Raw genomic sequence first — 19098 nt, 5'->3', positions numbered from 1 at the left:
TAATGATGAAATCTGATCCAGATCCAGTAATCTGGTAGATATGGTCATTCTCTACGATTCTGCCTTTTTGGTTTTCTCGTATGCCACATATTGTCGCCCTTTGTGGGGTCGGTAGGGGGCTTGATTCAGTGTGATGTCACAGGAGTCTTCACCACAAAATTTGGTTGCTTTAGCTCTTTTATCTCTTATCGGGACGGACGGACAGATCTGGTTAAGAATATACTCGTATGTTCTCCATCCGGTCGGAAACGCTTCCTTTTATCTATATCTTCAATGTACACAGCTTAGGATGGTGTCGTATCTTCCTTCAGGGTACCGGGATCCTTCCAGTACCGGGTTTAAAAAGCATTCCATTTAATTCTTTCTTTAATCCTCAAACGCTTTTAAATACTCCTCATAAATATGCAATAAATTCCAGAATTTTTTGCATTGTTAATATATTTACTGAAAAATGTTGCCACCAATTTGTAGGCCCTGGAGGAGGCCATAAAGTTCTTAAAGCAATGGCTATCGACATGAAGCGTCTGCGGTGGGGTCTTCCCAGACTACAGTCCCAGCTTCTATCGCACATCGGGTCTGGGGCTGCGCAACTCTGGTTTCGTGTTATTAAACGCGGATTAAGTGGCAGACCCAAGCGGACGCCGGGCCAGAGCCAGAGCCGGAGCCGGAGAAGGAGGCCGGGGCAGAGGCAGGGGCAGACCTGATCCGACCCGACCAGACTCCGTGGCTTGCATGTGCATAAATTATAATGCGACGCTTCCTGCCAAATACGCCCCTCTTTTCTGAATGGGATTGCCGGCTGCCTCAGCGCCATCTCGGTCACCGTCTCCATCTCCGTCGCCGTCGCCATCTCCGACTGCAGGCTCTGCTTACTTTTACATAGTCCAATTTATCGTTACTTTGTTTGGCACACAATTTTATGCTTAATATGTGTCGGCGGCACTCGCATATGTGGCCCCAGAGCGTGCTCCGTGCTCCGTGCTCCATGCTGCATGCTCCGTGCTCCATATCCGTGTCCGTGTCCGTTTTCTGGCGCTGGAACCCTCCTGGTGCTTCTGCTCCTCCTGGCTCTCGTGGTCACGGATTGTCCTATCGAAGCACATGCAATATTTAAATTGCAGTCATGGCCCGGCCGCCGCAGCTACTCCATATCCATATCCATATCCGTATCCATAGCCGTATCTCGTGCTACGTATATACTCGTACATACGGCATCTGCCCTCCGTCCATATCGCTGGTTCGTTGGTTCGTTGACGTGGCCCACGGCCCTGGCATTGATCGGAGAACAGAGCACAGCGCACAGAGCCCAGAGCCGAAAGCCGAGAGCTCCGGCTATGCAAAGTCACAGCTGCATAAATTTACCCACAAAACTTTGCATTTATCATAAATGTGTGCGGGACATGTGTGTCCTCCAGGAAATGTCATCTGCATACAATGCTCTCAAAACAAGACGTTGGCTCTGGCGTTAGGTTCCATACAGATGCAGATGCCGATACAGGATCGCATGTGGAGTGTCTAGGATATTTGGATACTTGTCATATGCCAAAGTTAAAGCACTTTGGGGGGGAAAACCATTCGGTAATTGCCTGAAATCGAACCATTACATAAAAGGGCTTATGATAATATGGCTGGCAGGCCTTTTTACAAGAAATACCTACATAGTATTCCAACTTCAAGGGTACACAAACATCAAGGCGAGCTGATAGATAATTTAATATTTATACGTATCGATAAAGCTCTCTAGTTAGTCCAGCCAGGTCTCTCTTCGTCTTCTCTAACCGTCAAATCCTTTAGCTCCTTATCGATCAAATATCTCCATAGTATCATCGACTTTCAACGTCTTTCTCTTACAGATACTGCACCTGATTTCGATCTCTTCCTCATGTGGATCCCTGGCCACAAGGACATTATAGGAAGCAGCAAAGTGCCAGGCATGGAACGGCGCTTGAAGACTTAAAGATGTCAATCGACTAAGACCATATTCAACTCCATTTCAAGGGCTATTAGCCAGACACTTGCGACACTTACAACATGGAAATCTCAATTGGCAATTATCCACTTCTGCAGAAAAGGTAAAACCTATACAGAAATGTTGTAAGAAACGTAAATAACCGTATTTTGTACCCTCTTTCGCAGGTGAAAAATAATTGAATCTAAATGAAAGGCAATGCGACAATCGACAATCAAATACTGGTCCGAAAATCTGTCCGATTGGCTGGAAATAATTCACTTAACCGATAATTCCTGGTACCATCACTCGTCACTTTGGCTGGGAGCCGGAGTCGGAGCCGGGGTCGGAGCCGGGGTCGGGGACGGGGCTCTCCTGGCCTGCCAAACACTTTAGTGGTTAAACAATGGATTTCTGTTGTTGCAGTTGCATAAATTTCGGGCTAAAAACAACCCAATCGACAGAGAGAGAGAGAGCCCAGGACCCGCCCATTCCTCGCCCTCTGCTCGGTTGCATGTCACAAACGCTAAAACAACATGCACTTAAAAAAGCCAGAAACATCTCGTACTCATCGCCCCCTACCCCCCCTGCCCACCAGTGCCATCTCTAATGGCCGTTGTTGTTGAGAAAATAAACAAAATGCTTGTTGATATTTTGTGGCAGCCAATGAAGCAAACAACTGTCTGTCCGTCCGTTCGTTTGTCTTTTGTGTGTGTGTGCGTGTGTGTGTGTGTGTGTCCGTAGCATCCGTTGGCCTGCAGCGGAATCGGACAAAATCAACAATACAGGACTCACAACCGACAAGAGAAGGAGTCACACAACAGACAGAGACACAGCACGTGCAAGGGAGCCTTCTCTCTCTCCCTCTCCCTCTCTGCCTCTGTCTCTATCTCTGTTTCTGGGAAACAAAAGCAGCTTCCATCTGCCGCATAATTGCAAACAAAAACTGAACGGAACTCAACGGAAAATATGTATGCCAATGCCAATGCAAACCCGAATCCGAGCCCGAGACCGAAACCGAGACCGAACCTCGACTGCAACTCGAATTGGAACTGTGCAAAGTGTTATCACATTTCACTTGGAGCCAGGCTCCACTCCACTCCACTCCAGACCCAACGACCCACCCATCATCATCGCCTCGTCTCGCCTCACCTCATCAAACTTCGGATGGCAAAGCGGTGGAAAGCGTGCCACTGGAGTCCCCAACGAAGTAACAGTCAAATGAGAAATGTCAACCGACCAGGTCGGCGCTCAGGTTGCAATCCAGAGGATGCGACCCCACAGGCAGGGGCTCCACCGAAAGAGGGACACTGATTGGGAGGCTGAGCTCTAATTTGTTGCTCCGCCAGTCGTCACTGATGGAAACGTGAGCCTATGAATGGATTTAGGAACCAGGTCGGAACCGCTTTTTGAAGCACACAAATGGACGATCAATAGATCGATAGATTGGACCTAGGGGCAGATGGATGACGGATTGATCAATGCCGATTGTAGGAACCCCTGTTCTGTAATCGTTCAACAATGTCGTAACATGTGATACGTCCACTTTCGATGGATACTATTAGTACTCCACTTTCCACATCGAAAACCCTCCAATAAATCCATTTATCCCCGTGTATTTGGCAGAATAGGGTGAGGTCTTCCCTCTGGTTCCGTGCTGCTGCTCCCCCGTGTTCTGGAACCAATTCCCACCGTTGTTGGCGACAGATTTTAGCCGCTTGTTAGTGGCCGGCAGTGACTTCATAAATACACACTCTGACGGGGCCGGGAGTGGGGTTAGCTGGGGCTCAATCTATCGGGAGCCTTGTCACACGCTGCGCTACACCTTCGAACCCCACTATCGATGGGTATTTTTCTGCAGGTTTTCCTTCGGTGCGGGTCTCCGGGTGTGTGTTTTGTCCGCAACAAAGCAACGTTTACAGCATCAACCGCATGAAGGTACACAGCCAGGGAGAGGGCTGGAGCTGGAGCGAGATCCCAACCATATAAATAAACAAAGCTCTGGTGTAGCTCCTCCTGCGTCCTGCGTCCTGCGTCCTCCTCCTTACGCACTTTGTCGTGGAATGAAACGAGAAGCAAACTGTCGAAACTGTCAGGATGTCAAATAAGCGACAGTGGGTAGGGAATACGACTACAGACCGAGAAGAGCTGGGAGATCGGAAAACAAAACAACAACAACCAGCAGCAGAACCAGGAGCAGGGGCAGGGGCAGTGGCAGGGGCAGAAGACCACCCTAGGCATATTTATTGGAAATCTGAAACCGCTCGAATGTCCATGTTCAACCCCGCTACACTACAATCCACAATCCACTTCAGGCCACCCTCTTCCACTCCCACAGCCACTCCATCCGCCTGTATCCATGTCCGGCAGAAGGCACAAAGAATTTGTTACATGAAATTGTTAACGGGCTGGAGCTGGAGCTGAAGCTGAAGCCTTGACTCTGCGTTTGATGCCTTTTGCTGATATATGGCCAACCTTTGACATCCTTTAAACGAGCAACATGATGCTCTAGATTATGGTCCCGGGACCCAGGCCGGTCCAGGACAGAACAGGAGATTGCCTGGGTGCCTGTCGCCTCGCCTCGCCTCGCCCCGCCTCTCTCTCTCTCTCGCTGGCTGGCTGCGTGTGTCTCTGGTTGTCTCACTTGGGCGATACGTCAATGTGACAGTTTGATAATTTATTTTGTTCAAATTTTGTTTTTCCTTCTGCGTGTTTTGTGTGTGTGTGTGTGTGGAAAAAGCGCTTAAATAAGTTATCAACGGGCCTGGGCCATGTAAATGGCAGCACGTAAATGAATGAAATTATTTTGCAACAAATTAAGGCAAATTTATGCGTCAAGACGACAGGACAGGCCAGGACACTGGCAGGGCCATGGGCAGCGTTTTTCGGGGAAAAATTCGGGGAAAACAGGAAACACAATCCACAAGCAAACAAACAAAAGCGAAAACGGAACGGAACGAAACGAAACGTAACGAAACCAACAAACAAACAAACAATGAAACGAAAACGGAACGAGGCGAATTCTCCTTCAGCGAAATCTGAGCAAAGCTTTGTCCCGCAAAGTGCTGCATGGGGGGAATCCCCAGCCTCCTTCAAAGTGGAGGCTAACTGGTGGTAGCACCACACACACACACACACACACACACAAAGGCAGCTCCAGCTACAGATACAGATACACTCGTATATTTTTTATTTCTCTGCCTCTCGCCGAATCAAATGTCAATAGAGAGTACATTTCATTCAGTCGGTTGATGCCTTTTCCACCTCCTCCCAACTCTGGCTCGTGGCCTTCCCGGCCAGAAACATCCTCTGCCCTCCGCCTCCGCCCCCTCCTCCTGCCGGTGGCCCCGTCCCGCATTGTAGCTGTCACAGTGTTTGTTTGCGGATTTGAAGCTTTTTCCTCTTTGCCAACGCGCTTTTTTTCCACGCTGCCCTTTCAAGGAGTGCTCCGACGATCAGAGGCCGAAAGTAACCGAGAAGCTGGGATCAATACTTATAAGAGGGCAGGGATATATCGCTTGGAAATGGAGAAGTTTTCGGAACCCTGCTGTATCCATGATGGGTTAAAGAAAGATATTTCCATTAGTTTTCCATTTAATATATTGTAGATTGTAAAAGAAGTCATGTCGGGAGCCTATTCTTATCTATTTTGTTAAATAACAGCTCGAAAACTGCTAGATTTGTAAGAATAATCACAAGAACTAGCTGAATTCCAACAGAATATTACATGTTTTTGTTAAATAGATAAAGTACACTAAGAACAGGGTTCAGATAATCTTCTAGCAGCCAAGAAGTCTATATATTCCCTTCATTGAAATCATTTATTGCTTGAAATCTGAAAGAGCCCTTTGAATACTTCATCTCAATCCCAGAGCATCTCGTATTCGTTGGCTTTGGCTGGGATCCCTAATCTGCTTTCTGGTTCTGATTCTGGTTTTATTTCCGGGGCATCTCCTTGATGCTCCTCCACTCTCCATCGCCACCATCGCTGCTGGCCGAGCTGCTCGTGCTTTGGTTTTTATTTGCACGGAAATGTATAATTTTTCCGAGTCAAATGTAAATACTTTTAGCGTATTTTAGTATTTTTGTGGGTTTCATTGGGTGTCGTGGCGGGGCTCTCTCTCTCTCTTTCTCTCGCCCCACTGGTATGTGAGGAAGGGGGCGTGGCGCATGCAAATGACACGCCTGATGCTGCGTAAATAATTTTAGCGCTCTCCGCTGGCATGAAATGCAAAATAAACATTTTATTTCAATGTAGCCTTGCCTTTCCTTCGACCGCGGAGAGATGCCGATGCCGATGCCAGTGCCGTCTTTGAATGTGGGTCAAATGGTGGCCAAAAAGCGAACTGTTATCCAAGCCAAGTGCCAAAATACAGTTTAATTATACATATACTCGTGCAATATGCAGTGGTATATAGTGTGTATATAGTTTGCCTGTATATAGGAGTAAAATGGCGCGATTTGGTTGCGGTTACCATTTTGCGGTTGCCGAAATGTCACGTTTCAACAGCTCAATTTCGGGTTTTGAAGAAAACTTTCGAGTCCAATCCAATTAAATGCCGAATATACATATCTGTAAGCCAGAATCTCGATTGTCGATTTGACAATTTATGCCGGGGCGCTGTTGGAACGCCGGTCGCATATTTATTTGCATCGTTCCATCGCTCCATCGCTCCACCGCTTCATCGCTCCATGGGATCGGCGGCTAAACAATGATGCCTGCGGCCCAATAAATAACACTCTTCTGACACAATCGAAATTGGCTGGCAAGCAAATTCCTTGGGGCCCTCTTTTGTCGATGTCAGCTGCGGGGCAAAGGTCAGACGTTTAACCCGCGTTTCGGCGTGCAAATCATGCCCCAAAAACGAAGCTTGACATCAAATTATGGAACCCCCAGTCGGCTCCATAATCGAAAACAAAGTTGGCCCTGGGCCCTGGCCCTAGTCTTGTCAGAGGGCAAACAATTCTCAATCTCAATCTCGATCGATCTGTAGACCGACTAACATACATAAAATTATACTGGGAATATATATTTTGTTATATTTTGAAAAAACGAAAACGAAAGTGAGAAAATCGCTCACCATGAGTGCGCAGAAAAATCGGGGCATCCTGAAGGACAAAAGCTTCCAGAGCCTGGGAGTTTCAAAGACGACCTCCTTCAACGAGATAAGTCTGATGAACACCACAGAGCGCGCCGTGCGTCCCGAGATGTACATGGACCACGATCCGAAGTCGGCCCGTACCAGCATCAATAGCTTATCCGCGACTAGCTTGGCCGAGGAGCTGAAGAGGGTGTCGGAGAGCAATAAGTTCAACTTCGACATCGACACGGAGGATGATTCGTCCGACGACGAGTACCTGGTTTCGGAGACACTCCTCGAGCGGGTGCAGCGGCTGGAGTTCGAGCGGCGCCGCTCCCTGCACTACACGGAGTTTCGAACGGTGCAGCTGGCGCGTCGCCTCATTGCGGAGGAGTTCTCCACCTCGTCGGAGACCGTCGAGAGCGAGCATGTCCGCAGCTTCAAGAGCTCGAGCTGTGATGCCGAGGAGTGTCCATCCGCCGAAAGCAAGGAGTCCGTGGGCAACAAGAGCTTGGAGCAAATGATAGCCGAAAAACTCTTCTTGGAGACTCAGCTCGCAGACCAGGACGCAGAGCCGGAGCCAGAGGTCGAGTTAGAGCAGGGATTCTCGCCCTCTCATCCCTGCTATCACAAGCTGACAGCCAAAGACACAGCCCTGCCGCAGCAGGAACGGACCTCAAAGTCCAATATCGTTCCCATTTAAAGTGCGGCTGGGCGATCCAGAGTCCCATGCGTTGCGGGGAGCAGCTGGGGCCAATTTCTTCTTTAATTTATGCCAGTTACAACGGCTTTTGCGTTATCAGTTCTACATAAACACCAAGGGGGGTCGATTATAAAAACATTCCATACTCGTAACACAAAAATATCACCCTCACTTTTTCATCAAAATATTTGTACACAAAAAAAAATAAATAAATATTGGCAATTTTGTGCCATAAGAGGGATTGATAGAGGAATGCTTAAACACTCATTGTTCAGAGCAGCGCTGGCACTTCACTGTTAAGCTGTTAACAGCGCTCTGTTGCGCTCTTACGATGCACACGGCTCTCACCGCTTGGTAGCATGTAAGCTAGATTTAGTTTCGCTCCCACTCCAAATACGTACATACATATGTTTGTATGTATATAAGAAACACTCAATATCCACAAAAAACAAAAAAACAAACAATATCCACAAACACTCATATCAAGGCATCGTCTAAAAGAAGGCAACATGCATATGCATGTATTGAATCGCGGTAGGCTGGTAAGTGGAAGAACAATTAGTTTTAACTTCACTGCTTGATCGCGGCTGATTACGTCTTGCTACTGCGATTCTCCTTTTACGACTCCCTTTTTGCTATTCCTCTTCTTCTCTGCTGGCTCTCCCTCTGTCGTTACTTCTTATCTGCTGTTCATGCTATTGCTGTTGCTGCTGATTCGCTCTTTGTCTGCTGTTACTCTGCTGCTGATCTGCTGTTAATCTGCTCTTGCTGCTGTTGATCTGATGTTACTGCAATTGATCTGCTACAGATCTGCTGTTACTCTTAATGCTGTTACTCTTTTGTTGCCCTGCTGTTACTCTGCTGCTGATCTGCTGTTAATGCTAAACACTTCTGCTTCCACTTCTGCTTGCCCACTTCTTGTGTTGTTTTCATTTGAATAGACTTCTACATATACATATATATGTATGCTGTTGTTGTTTGTTGGGCGAAAACCACATCCACAAGTTATTTGTTATTAATATATGTATGTAGATGCTTTACCGGCCAAGTCTTAAGCACACAGGAATTGTTATTTCTGTAACAGAGAGAAACACAAAAGCCCTTAGCAGAGCCAGGCAAGCACACAAGCCCGTTAAGTCAAGGCAGAGCAAATACAAAGACTTTCTTATCCAGATTTAATTCATGTCTAAGCCCATCTATATTCGCGATTCCCAAAAATAGTTGGAGAATTAATCATTGCGCCAATTTCCAAGGATTCTTGAAACGGAGTGTTCCTAAATTTAGGTTTGCTTTGAGCTGCGCTGGTCAGCTGTTCCATACAGGGTATGTCCGCACTCTGTGAATATGTGAGTAATATAACCATTCTGTATAATGGCACCCATTCTATAACACTTAATTCCCATTGTCATATTTCATATTTAATATTCAAATTTTATCCTCGCTTTGAAAAACTTAATATTCGCTTTTGCGGGCACATCGTTGTTATGTTTCAGTGACAATTATTCCATTTATGCGTGTATTTCCCTCATTTTTCCACACTCGTGTCCAGGGTCGAGGCACAGCCAAACATAGTTTGCGGCTTCTTTTCTTTTCTCTTTGCTGCATTTTAATTACGAAAAATGTATTTCCACTCATATTGCTCTCACTTTCGTTTTTATTTTGTTTGTTTTTGTTTTTCGTTTTTATTCCCTTTTTATATCACAAAAGACGAGGCTGCTGCTGTGTAATTTTCACCGAGCTCTGTGCCCTGCCTGCTGTTCAATGTTTGCGTAAAGCTTAAAAAAACAGAAATAATTGGTTTGGATTCTCTTTCAGAAACAACCCCATCGGGGGGTTCGACCCCAACACATGAGCTCGGGGAATTCCATTTTCACTTTCCACTGGGGCACAAAAAATACGCACGAGAAGCAGCTGAGTCGTCGACTTTTACTAATTTAACGTTCCTCTCGGCCATAAATGGAAATAAATATCACGTCATACGATCTGCACCGGCTAATGACGACTTTGTTGTCTGTTGTCTCTCGTCTGTCGTCTGAGCGGGATACTCGTAATGTTAGTCGAAATAAAATAAATTGTCTAGACACTGTCGGGGTTGCTTGAACCCCGCTGCAGTCCCAGCTGTGGTTGTCTCAAATTCAGCCAACGACGAGATTTCAATCCGTACTTTAGTACATTGTGGATACGTTTACGTTTATAACATTTAATTGCCTTTTGTTTTTTAGTCCGTGCTGCGTGAAAGTTTCAGCACTCGTTCAGGAATTCAGTGCATAAATTGGAATCCCTTCAGATACAGGTGTATCTGGCCATATGCCCACAGATCTGGCTTGTATTACCCAATGACAAGGATGTGGATGTCATCTTCAGTGAAGGCTTTTCTTGGATACGCTGATAATTTTCCTTGTGGTTTATGATTTTACAATGTTACCGGGTATCTAATTGTCGTTATGCCGCCCCACAGAATGTGACTCGTCATGCTGATGAATCAAGTCGAGTGGCTCACAAGGACCTCCTCCTAATCATCATAAAAACATTGTGGCCAGTCATCGTGCCTTGTGTCAACCCGATCAAGTGTGTCCTTGTGTCGTGTGTGTCTATATGGCAACCAAGAGCGCAAACACAAATCGTTTGTTGTCCTGCCATCGACAGCATTTTGGAGAGCCCTACCAGTTAATGCATCATCGCAGGAGGATCCTAGTGGGCACTGGGCGACGGGGGGACGGGGACGGGGACAATGGACAATCATGGAGGGTAATCGGAATTTCCGGCGATTGATAATCAAGTTGGTCTGATTGAACAGTGTATGAATTCACTTGAAGTGACTGGATTTTGCTTTGTTCCACTCCAGAGAGGATGTTGTTTGAGGGCGTCCTCTTCTGACTTTTAAGGCACATAAGGCAGTGTTTCCAACATTGCTCATGTTCTCATTTGTGGCCTGTTTCTTTGGCATCTGAATTGAGGAATATAATTAGCAGGCATTTGGATTGGCGGGAGCCTAAACATATAAAGGCTTACTAGACTATGAAGGGAGCTACATGGAGATATATTCGGGTACTAGAAGATGGACATTAGCTCTTCTGATAGTGACGCATTGGGCGCTTCCAGAGCAATACGACAGGAAACCCAATCGAAACCCTGGCGGGTATCCAGAATCATTCAGATGGCGTATTGCTTGCCTGATTGCACAATAATTATCTGGGTGTGGCACCAGGGTACACTCGCATCGCTTTGAGAGTCACGTGTCGCCGAATTGGCCCGAATAAGCCAAAAAATTATAGCCCAATGTCGAGGGCGGGAGGTGCAAAGCCCGAAATTAGTTTACACTTGAACTTTGCCCTGCCCGCGGCCCCTTCACACAAGGGGACAGGTCATCTGTCCTCTCCCCTCTCCCCACTCCCTGCCACTGTTCGGGGTTGCCTCCTTTTGATTTCTTTTCGCTGCAGTTGCAGTTGCATTCGCTTCGTGTTCATGCATAAACAAAATGGCTGCTGCAACAACCGGAAACTGACAGCAAACGACATTTGCGATATGCATCATATGTCTCCCCTCTTTCGCCCCATTATCCTGCCACCAGTTCCAATTCCTCCCGCGCCACAGCTCCTGCTCCTGCTGCTCCTGCTCCTGTCACAGTCAACGAGGCAGCTACTTGGCATATTTCTGTCGTGTCATTGTTTCTTGTGCGTCTTTTTTGCCAGCTCGCTGCAGCTGGTCCTGTTCCTGTTCCTGCTCCACCGAATGCCCCATCCTCCTGTCTGCGACGGTTAGCCTTCCAGGTGCAATTATGACGGCGGGCATCGTTGTCTCTCTGTGTGGCTGCACGGGAGAGTGGGGCGGGGGCGAGGGCGAGGATGTGGGGCATGTGGCAGTGTCAGCGACACATAAACATTACATCATCAGGCGACTTTTTGTAACTGTCATAAAATGCCAGCAACAGCAAAGAGAGGAAGAAGCGAGCGACTGTCTCATCACTTGGAAGATCAAATGCCCTACCCTGCTCTAGGGAATACCCTCTATTTTGTTCCTCTAGATTGGATTACCTAACCTAACCTACCCACAGATTATAAAGGGAACTGGACACCATTTATTTTGTGGAATAGCTGCCGAGACAATCGGTTATGACTCCATCCGATAGAGCATCTCGAAATGGGCATAGAAAAAGAGACCAAAAAAAGCACTGAACAAGCTGAAAACAAATGAATGTTGAATGCGGCAACAAGATGAGAGCACACATATCGTTCCCGAGCTGCAACTACACCGAAGAAAACACAATATCATTGGAATCAAGAAGGAATATCCATCCTATAAGCAAGGTATCGATACGTTTCTTGTACTCTAATGGAACATGCCCAGAATATTTCTGGTGCAAACCCTCTGTTTGCTTAATCCGATTATCCTGCGAGGCTTTTCGGTGTTTTTCCAGTGTACTTCTGGAGCCACTGTTGATGCTGTTGCTGCATTTCCGGCTGCTGCTGCGCTGCTCCTGCGCTGCTGCTGCTAAGCCGGCGTACTAAATCCTCTTCCTCCCCCGACCATGTCACAGCTCTAATGAGCTGTGTGTGTGTGTGTGCCTGTGTGTGTATGCATTGTACCGCTGCATTGTTGTTGACGCTTCAGCTGGCATATGACGCTTGTTAGGGAGTTTTTCTCATCGCTGTTGTTCTGCTGTTTCTTTCGCTGTATGTTTTATGTGCGACTCTCCTCGCCGCCGTCGCCGTAGCCGTCGCCGTCGTGGGGATGGGGATCTGGATGGACGGGGACTGTGTGCCGGGATGAAATATTTTCATGAGTTTTGACAGTAATGTGTCGCAATGTTTGTCCCAGGCCTGCAGCAGCGCAGCGCCATCTAGCGACGGAATGTCAGCCATTGTCGTCTGTCAAGCAGCCCTGATAGAGATGGAGATAGTAGGAGCCAGGACGGAGATAGAGATGCTGATAGTTCGGGCAGAGCCGCAGCACGAGGGGATAGAGAGAGAGAGAGACAGCGAATTGTCGGAGTCCCGCTGCTCGGGCTGCGAGTGTTTAAGCGTTGATTACACTTTCGTGTTTTGCCGTCGCCTGTCACTTGTCTCTTGTCCCCGCACAAGTTGTACTGTACTGTACTGTACTGCACTTCCCTTCTCTTCCGCCATTGTTCTTGCTGGGAAGTGTGTTGTTCATTTGCCACATCTGTCCGTATTTGCATGTTAGTTCTGTTCTGCACAGCGAGTCTGTTGTCATACCCGCCAAGGGTATACCAGGGTATATCCGTCCTGTGGGATCTCGGAGACCATTCGATTTCCTTTTTTTTTTGGGCTTTTTGTGGGTTGATGCCTGGACAATATAGATGGTAAGATGAGTAACGCCACTGCACTTCAATGGTGCATGTTTTGTTTCAGCGAAGGCTCTCCTAAATTTCTCTTGAAAGGCCACAAGAGAGCGCTCAAAAGCCACCCTCAGCTCGGCTGCTTTCTTCCATGAGTCGTGATGTATGAGTCGTAGTCGAAATGTACCCTTCACTCTAGAATTTTGTATAGTTTTATGATACTCTTTGAAGACGCTTGCTACCCAGAATCAAAAATCAATAAACATTCTTTATATTTTTTACATTTTGCTCAGCTAATTCTTATTAATATTGAATTTTTTTTAGCCAACTTGTTCAAGCCTCCACTTCAATTGCCGAATCTGTTTAAAATTGGATCATTGATACACCAAGAATGATGAAATCGATTTGCAGTGGCTGCGGTATCCGTTCAAAGCGCTTACTCATTCTCTCCCTCTCTCTCTCGCTTTCACACACTCTTCCTCGTGCAGTGTGCGACATCTGGCGGAGGGGAGCGAGGAAGAGCGATGGAGTATCGGGTATAAATGGTGAGTCGAAGTCCTAGCTGCGACTCCAATGTCACCGCTCCTTAACTGGAGATAATTTTGGGCTTGCATTCCGTGCCTTTAGATAGAATCCGGTTCTGAGATCCTGGTGTCTCTGTCTTTGCAGCAAAGTTAGCAAAGTCTAACAAGTTTTAACAACGATTTGAACAGTTCGAGAGTCCTTAAAATAGCGATGGAGTGGTTTAGCAACACGGCACCCTTTTCGAAAGGGTGAGTGTCCAATAAATATGTATATCCAGGATATACATAGGTAGTATAGGTAGTATATCCAGGATATACATAGGTAGTAATTGTGTACGATTATGTATAGCGGATATAAATAATGGCATTTGGCTATGTGCAAAATTAAAATGAAATGCCATCATCATTTTTGATGCCATGTCAAATGTTTGGGCATTGAGCTTTTTCAACTGAATCCAGAATCCAGAATACAGCTGGGACAGAGCTCGACTCGACTCGAATCGACTCGACTGACTGACTGACTGGTGGGCCACAAATCTTGCGTCAGCGTCTGGTGTTGATTGCCACAATGGGCATTCTGCACCATGGGGCAAACCAAACACTCGACGCACAACCAACCCACACACACACACCCCTCACACACACATGAACGAAAGACAGAGCCTGGGAAACAGTCGTAACAAGCGATATTTCATGTACATGCCATATATCAATGTCACTTTACTTTGGCAAACAGTTTCAGTTAATACACAATCAATGTACCAATGTGTTATCAATAATAAATTGCTGGCGATTTATCAGTCAATGCAACAACAGCACCAGCATCAGTGGCAGCATCAGTGGCAGTGGCAGTGGCAGCAAGAGGAGAAACAACAAATAGTCGCACACTAGCTAAAGTCTTAACTTACTTGGGGAAAACGAGTGCAAAACCAATGGAGGAGATAACTGCCAAGATTGCCCTGAATCGACCTGGGGGATACCTGAGAGAAGACGCTTTCTAGGAGGCAGGAAAACAGTACGGGAAACAGTACAGCGAATATCGGTGAGATATTAATGGATTTGTAGCTCGAATCGCACGGCTTTTAGCGGATTAAGGATCACTTGTAGGTACATAGGTATCATTCCATCTTGGAGACCTGATCTACCCCGAATTTCCTGGGTATCCAGGGGTATGTACTACCGATCCAGCCGAGACATTCGATTCTCGCGGGCTTCGGCTGAAGAGGGGTTAGGGGAAGGCTGAGGTAAAGTTTTAAATCTGCCCTCCACCCACTCACCCACCCACCCACTCACACACACACAAACAAACAAACCGCTGGCCGTACACGAAAGTCAAACATAAATCGCTCTACCATTCCTGTTCGTAGCCGTTCCCGTTCCCATTCCTTATTCCCCAGCTCTCTGTCTGTCTCTCTCCCTCTCTGCATCTCCCTCTCGCTCTTTGTAAAAAATTATAGCTTTCGGTGTGTGTGTGTGTGTGTGTGTGTCTTTCTGTCTGGCTGTGTGCGAGTTATGCGCAGCATGCAAAACTATGCACGTGCTCGGTTGAAGTGTATAAATGTGCTGGTCGCCAGGAGAAGTAGTCGAGGGAAGTAGTCCCCTCGATTCCCCCGAGTGGCTTCTCTTGCAGCCATGTTCTTGCTCCTCTCTCGCTCTCTCTCTGTGGCTCTGTGGCACTGTGGCCCTTGGAGCGACAATGCGAGTCATGTGGTGGACTCATATCGGATGACAATTAGGCCCTGGTCATCAATTCCAAGTGCACAAGCGATAAATCTTTGGTAATTTGTATGTGTGTGCGCGCTCCTTTCCCAAGGAGAGCCGGAGAGAGAGTGGATTTGCGAGAGTGTGTGTGTGTGTGCGAGAGTGAGGTTAAGTGCTGGAATCCTGCTAAATGTGGCTAACCAAAAAACGAAAATATTCTCTCCCGTTGGCGGTGTAATAGAAATTAGAACAGTGCCCCGAAAACCTATGTAGAACTCCGGTTGATCCCCAGATCCCCTCGTAAATGTAGGCACCACACAACCCACACCCCACGTTGCCTCACTTGTCTCTGATCTTTTTTCTTGTTTAATTTTAAAATTAAAATTTCAATTGAATCTCAATTATCTTAGTCTCTACTTTGACAACATTTTATAATTATATTTATTGGCATTTACTAGAGTCTTTTAAAGTTAATTGTGAGTCTAGTCTTCGATTAAAAAAGCTATTAGGCTTAGATTATTAGAGCTAGCGCTTCTTCTGAACCATTTGGTAGCGTCTCATTTCAACCATTTGTCAACATCTTCGGATGCCTTGCTGTTCTGGGTCATCTTCCTTCTGGCGATGCCCGGAAATGGCTTAGCTATCGTCATGGTGTTTCGGTTCCAGGGAGGTCTCTGGAATATCAGATATGTCTAGTCTCAACTTTATCAGCCCCTCCATGGAGTCGAACAACGTGTTGATCAGACGAATGGGTCTGCATTGTTTCTGATTCAGCTCCTGCAGGTTTGAGAAGTGGCTTGCTCCAAGACTCCAGGCCTTCAAATGTGCTTGCTGTGTCTCTGATTTTAGGGCTTTCCATCAGATACTTTCATTATTGTAGGTAAGTGCTGTCCAGCCGGACTAAATTAAAGAATGGCGCCGGAGAGTAATCAAATATTCCAATCACCAACTCCTTTGATATTAACCAACTGGAACTACAATGGCTGCAATCATTGGCGAGGTCTGTTCCACATTTCCTCGGAGTGAGCCAGATCTTTGGTCGATCAGCCTACCTCTCCATTTTGCAGAGTGCCTGAATATTTCTACATAATAGAGTGGAGTTTCGAGGAGTGTGTGTACGCAATGGAATCTTCCAGATCATACAGAATGATTTTTGTAGAAATAATAAACATATTCGATTAAATTTGCGTTGCCCAGCATTTCCCGTTCTCTTCCTTTTCTATCTATCTTTGCATAGAGGAAGGAAACAGTGGATTATAATAGGAAACAAAACTGGCTTATGGATGGATTTAGTTTGTCCTCAGTGCCCAACTCTCTATAGAATTGATGTCATTCTAATTTGGTTGAGTCCAGCGTTTGGCAGCATTCTGGAATGCTGTGAATGTTTTATCTGTCTATTTACACACGGCCAAGCACACAAGTGATCATTGTGCCGGGCTTTAATTTAAATAATTAATAAATTATAGTGCTGACTGCTGCTGCTGCTGCCTGCTGCCTGCTGGGAAGCGGATGTTGGGAAGCGGATGTTGCAGCCCGAAAGTTTCTCATTAAACAAATATTTTCACAGCAGCTAAAATTTACGAGTGTGCTGGCCGAGCTAGACGACGCAAACACATGGCCGATGTACGAGTATATGCAATTTATGTTTCGTTTCGGCAAGGAAGGGACAGTCACAAAGACACAGAGGGTGCAGCACGAGGCGCGAGGCATGAGGCACGAGGCACGAGGCACGAGGGGAAGCTGCAGCAAGTAGTGCAGTGTAAACAGGCGTCAGGGGCCGTGGACGAGGACGAGGCAAGGACATGCCAAAGGACACACATAATGCAAACATGTGACTTCCGCATGTGGTGCAAACACTTACGCACACTCCAGGAACCTCCACTCTCCGCTCTCCACTCTCCACTCCTCCTTCTGTAGGCCCTGCTCTTCCTTCTGCCTGCCAGCCCTCCGAGCAGGCCAACACCCCTTCTGTCCTTCATTCATAAAGTTTGTCCCATAGTTGTTAACAACTCGAGCGGCTGCCGCCCCGCAGTCTGGGGATCCTTGTGGACGGATCCCCCCAGGACCTCCACTGCCTTTGGCGGGCCTGTGCAGAGGAGGGGGAAGACGGCACTGGTTTGGGGGTTAAAACAACATAATGCGAAATAACTTATTGCCCTTAAAATGTCATTTATGTCAACGGTAAGATAAGTTACGCATACGCACTGTCGTCCCGAACTTCCTGCTCTGCCGCTGTCCCTCCGTTCCTGTGTGTGTCCTGTGGCCTGTGTCCTGTGTGCTGTCTGCCTGGCAGCCTCTGACAACAATTAAAGTCAACAGGAAATGTGACACATTTACTTTTGGTAATGTAATATTTTCAATTATTTAGCATAAATGCATTGCACATCATACACGCACACACGCACACACGCACACACCATCCACTCCATTTGCACTCCATTTCCACTCCAGTGTCGCCCATTTTGCATGTAATTTAACACATGTTTTGCGTTTTACCATTCGAAATATCCTGCGGCATTTTCCAAAAACTAATTAGCTGCCTTGTTACAGCACCCTCCCCCACCCCCCACTCCCTCCCCCCATCCACCATCCACCATCCCTCATGCACTCACTCATACGCACTCAACAATAACAAGATTTTCAATTTACCATCCCGAAAACGTTGACATTCGTTGCATTCTGTGCTGTGCTGTGCTGTGGTTTCCACTTTCAATGCATTACCCAACCGTGCCCCCCCCTGTGCCCTCCACCCCTGTGTAAAGCGACTCCACTCCCCTTGGCTAGGCATTGATGAGCACAATGAACAATTCGGTTCGAGTGAAACTTTTCCAGTTGCGCCATTGAATCCACTTCACTGAATTCATTCATTTATTCATTGACTCACTTGACGTCGTTGTGCAGTTGAACGAATGCATTTTGTGACAGTTTATTACATTTTTGCTTGGAAAATCAGGAAAGTTCTTGCCTTCAGTCAATGTAATCATTGTTAAGCCTTTCTAACATGTGGCAGAGACCTGTCAGTCCGGCAACAATTGAATGGAAAGATGACAGGCTTTTAATTGCCGAATACATGAGTTGTTTGGCTGAAAGAAAGAGCGGAGCTAAGGTAGTCCACACAAGGTATTAAAGAGCAATACAGAGTCCGGGAAAAACACTTTTTGTATCTGCAATAACTAGTTTTACATGCAGATTACCACCCATTAAAAATGTACTCCCCCAATAACCGAAACGAATTTCAATACAGTCAAATGCCCGGACACGTGGATACTTATCAAACATTTAGCCCCAGCGAACTCTGCACACGCACTGTCCCCTTCATTTAAATATTACCAGCACAGGAATTCAACATTTCCAAAGCAAAAACAAAACATACCATACAGACAGCCCGACCGAAAACACCACGAAAAAATATTATAACCAGAACACATTACCGACAATTAGGTGGAAGAGCGATGGGAGAGGTGGGGGAGGTCCTCTCGGCGACCCGGAGTGTGTGCGGTATGAGATACCGGTGTCTAAACACATGTAAAATACGCAGAGGAAGCGGCATTGATAGAGGCAATTAACAGCTCGACACGCCATATTTCCTATACGCATACGAAGGGAAAATTCAGCGGGAGGCAGTGGGAACGGAGCCAACTATGGAATACCCTCTACTCTAGGGTCTCACTCGCACTCAGTCCCTCTTGATGCTTGAAATACTCACTTCTATGGCTGGAATATTTATTCAGTTATGAGGAAATGAAAATCAGAAAAATGTTCGAGATTTGGGTTTTTCCAGAGGGACTTATAGGAACTAGAACTATCTATCTTCATCCTCATGGAATGCCCCACAATTAAGA

The 19098-nt window shown here is 46.6% G+C and overlaps 2 protein-coding genes and 2 long non-coding RNA genes across 4 annotated transcripts in view; 3 read left to right on the top strand and 1 right to left on the bottom strand.

Annotated features, from left to right (window-relative positions):
* LOC26532365 (uncharacterized) overlaps nucleotides 1-2539 on the top strand; it is a 36777-nt gene extending 34238 nt beyond the window's left edge. The window contains exons 2-3 of the long non-coding RNA XR_004469352.1: nucleotides 1854-2072; nucleotides 2137-2539. This is a non-coding gene — a long non-coding RNA (uncharacterized lncRNA). The remainder of the gene's footprint in view (nucleotides 1-1853; nucleotides 2073-2136) is intronic.
* LOC117184131 (uncharacterized) overlaps nucleotides 1-19098 on the bottom strand; it is a 74708-nt gene that overhangs the window by 24341 nt on the left and 31269 nt on the right. The window lies entirely within an intron of this gene.
* Nucleotides 4744-5520, top strand: LOC26533295 (uncharacterized). Its single transcript, XM_033380446.1, has 2 exons — nucleotides 4744-4828; nucleotides 4876-5520. The coding sequence occupies exons 1-2, from the start codon at nucleotides 4744-4746 to the stop codon at nucleotides 5064-5066; spliced, it is 276 nt and encodes a 91-aa protein (XP_033236337.1). The 3' UTR covers nucleotides 5067-5520.
* Nucleotides 6903-7979, top strand: LOC117184129 (protein phosphatase inhibitor 2-like). The gene has a single exon (XM_033380441.1). It carries the CDS (start codon nucleotides 7031-7033, stop codon nucleotides 7730-7732), a length of 702 nt encoding a protein of 233 aa, XP_033236332.1. The 5' UTR covers nucleotides 6903-7030; the 3' UTR covers nucleotides 7733-7979.

Source organism: Drosophila pseudoobscura, chromosome 4, assembly GCF_009870125.1.
Source record: "Drosophila pseudoobscura strain MV-25-SWS-2005 chromosome 4, UCI_Dpse_MV25, whole genome shotgun sequence".
NCBI classification, from domain to species: Eukaryota; Metazoa; Arthropoda; class Insecta; order Diptera; family Drosophilidae; genus Drosophila; species Drosophila pseudoobscura.
Note: the sequence above shows the minus strand (reverse complement) of the source record. Positions and strands in the feature narration are given on the sequence as shown.

Coding starts and splice junctions, on each gene's coding strand:
- LOC26533295 (XM_033380446.1), top strand. CDS start 4,744: ATGAAATTATTTTGCAACAAATTAAGGCAAATTTATGCGTCAAGACGA. Junction 4,829..4,875: donor CTGGCAGGGCCATGGGCAGC/GTTTTTCGGGGA, acceptor ACAATCCACAAG/CAAACAAACAAAAGCGAAAA.
- LOC117184129 (XM_033380441.1), top strand. CDS start 7,031: ATGAGTGCGCAGAAAAATCGGGGCATCCTGAAGGACAAAAGCTTCCAG.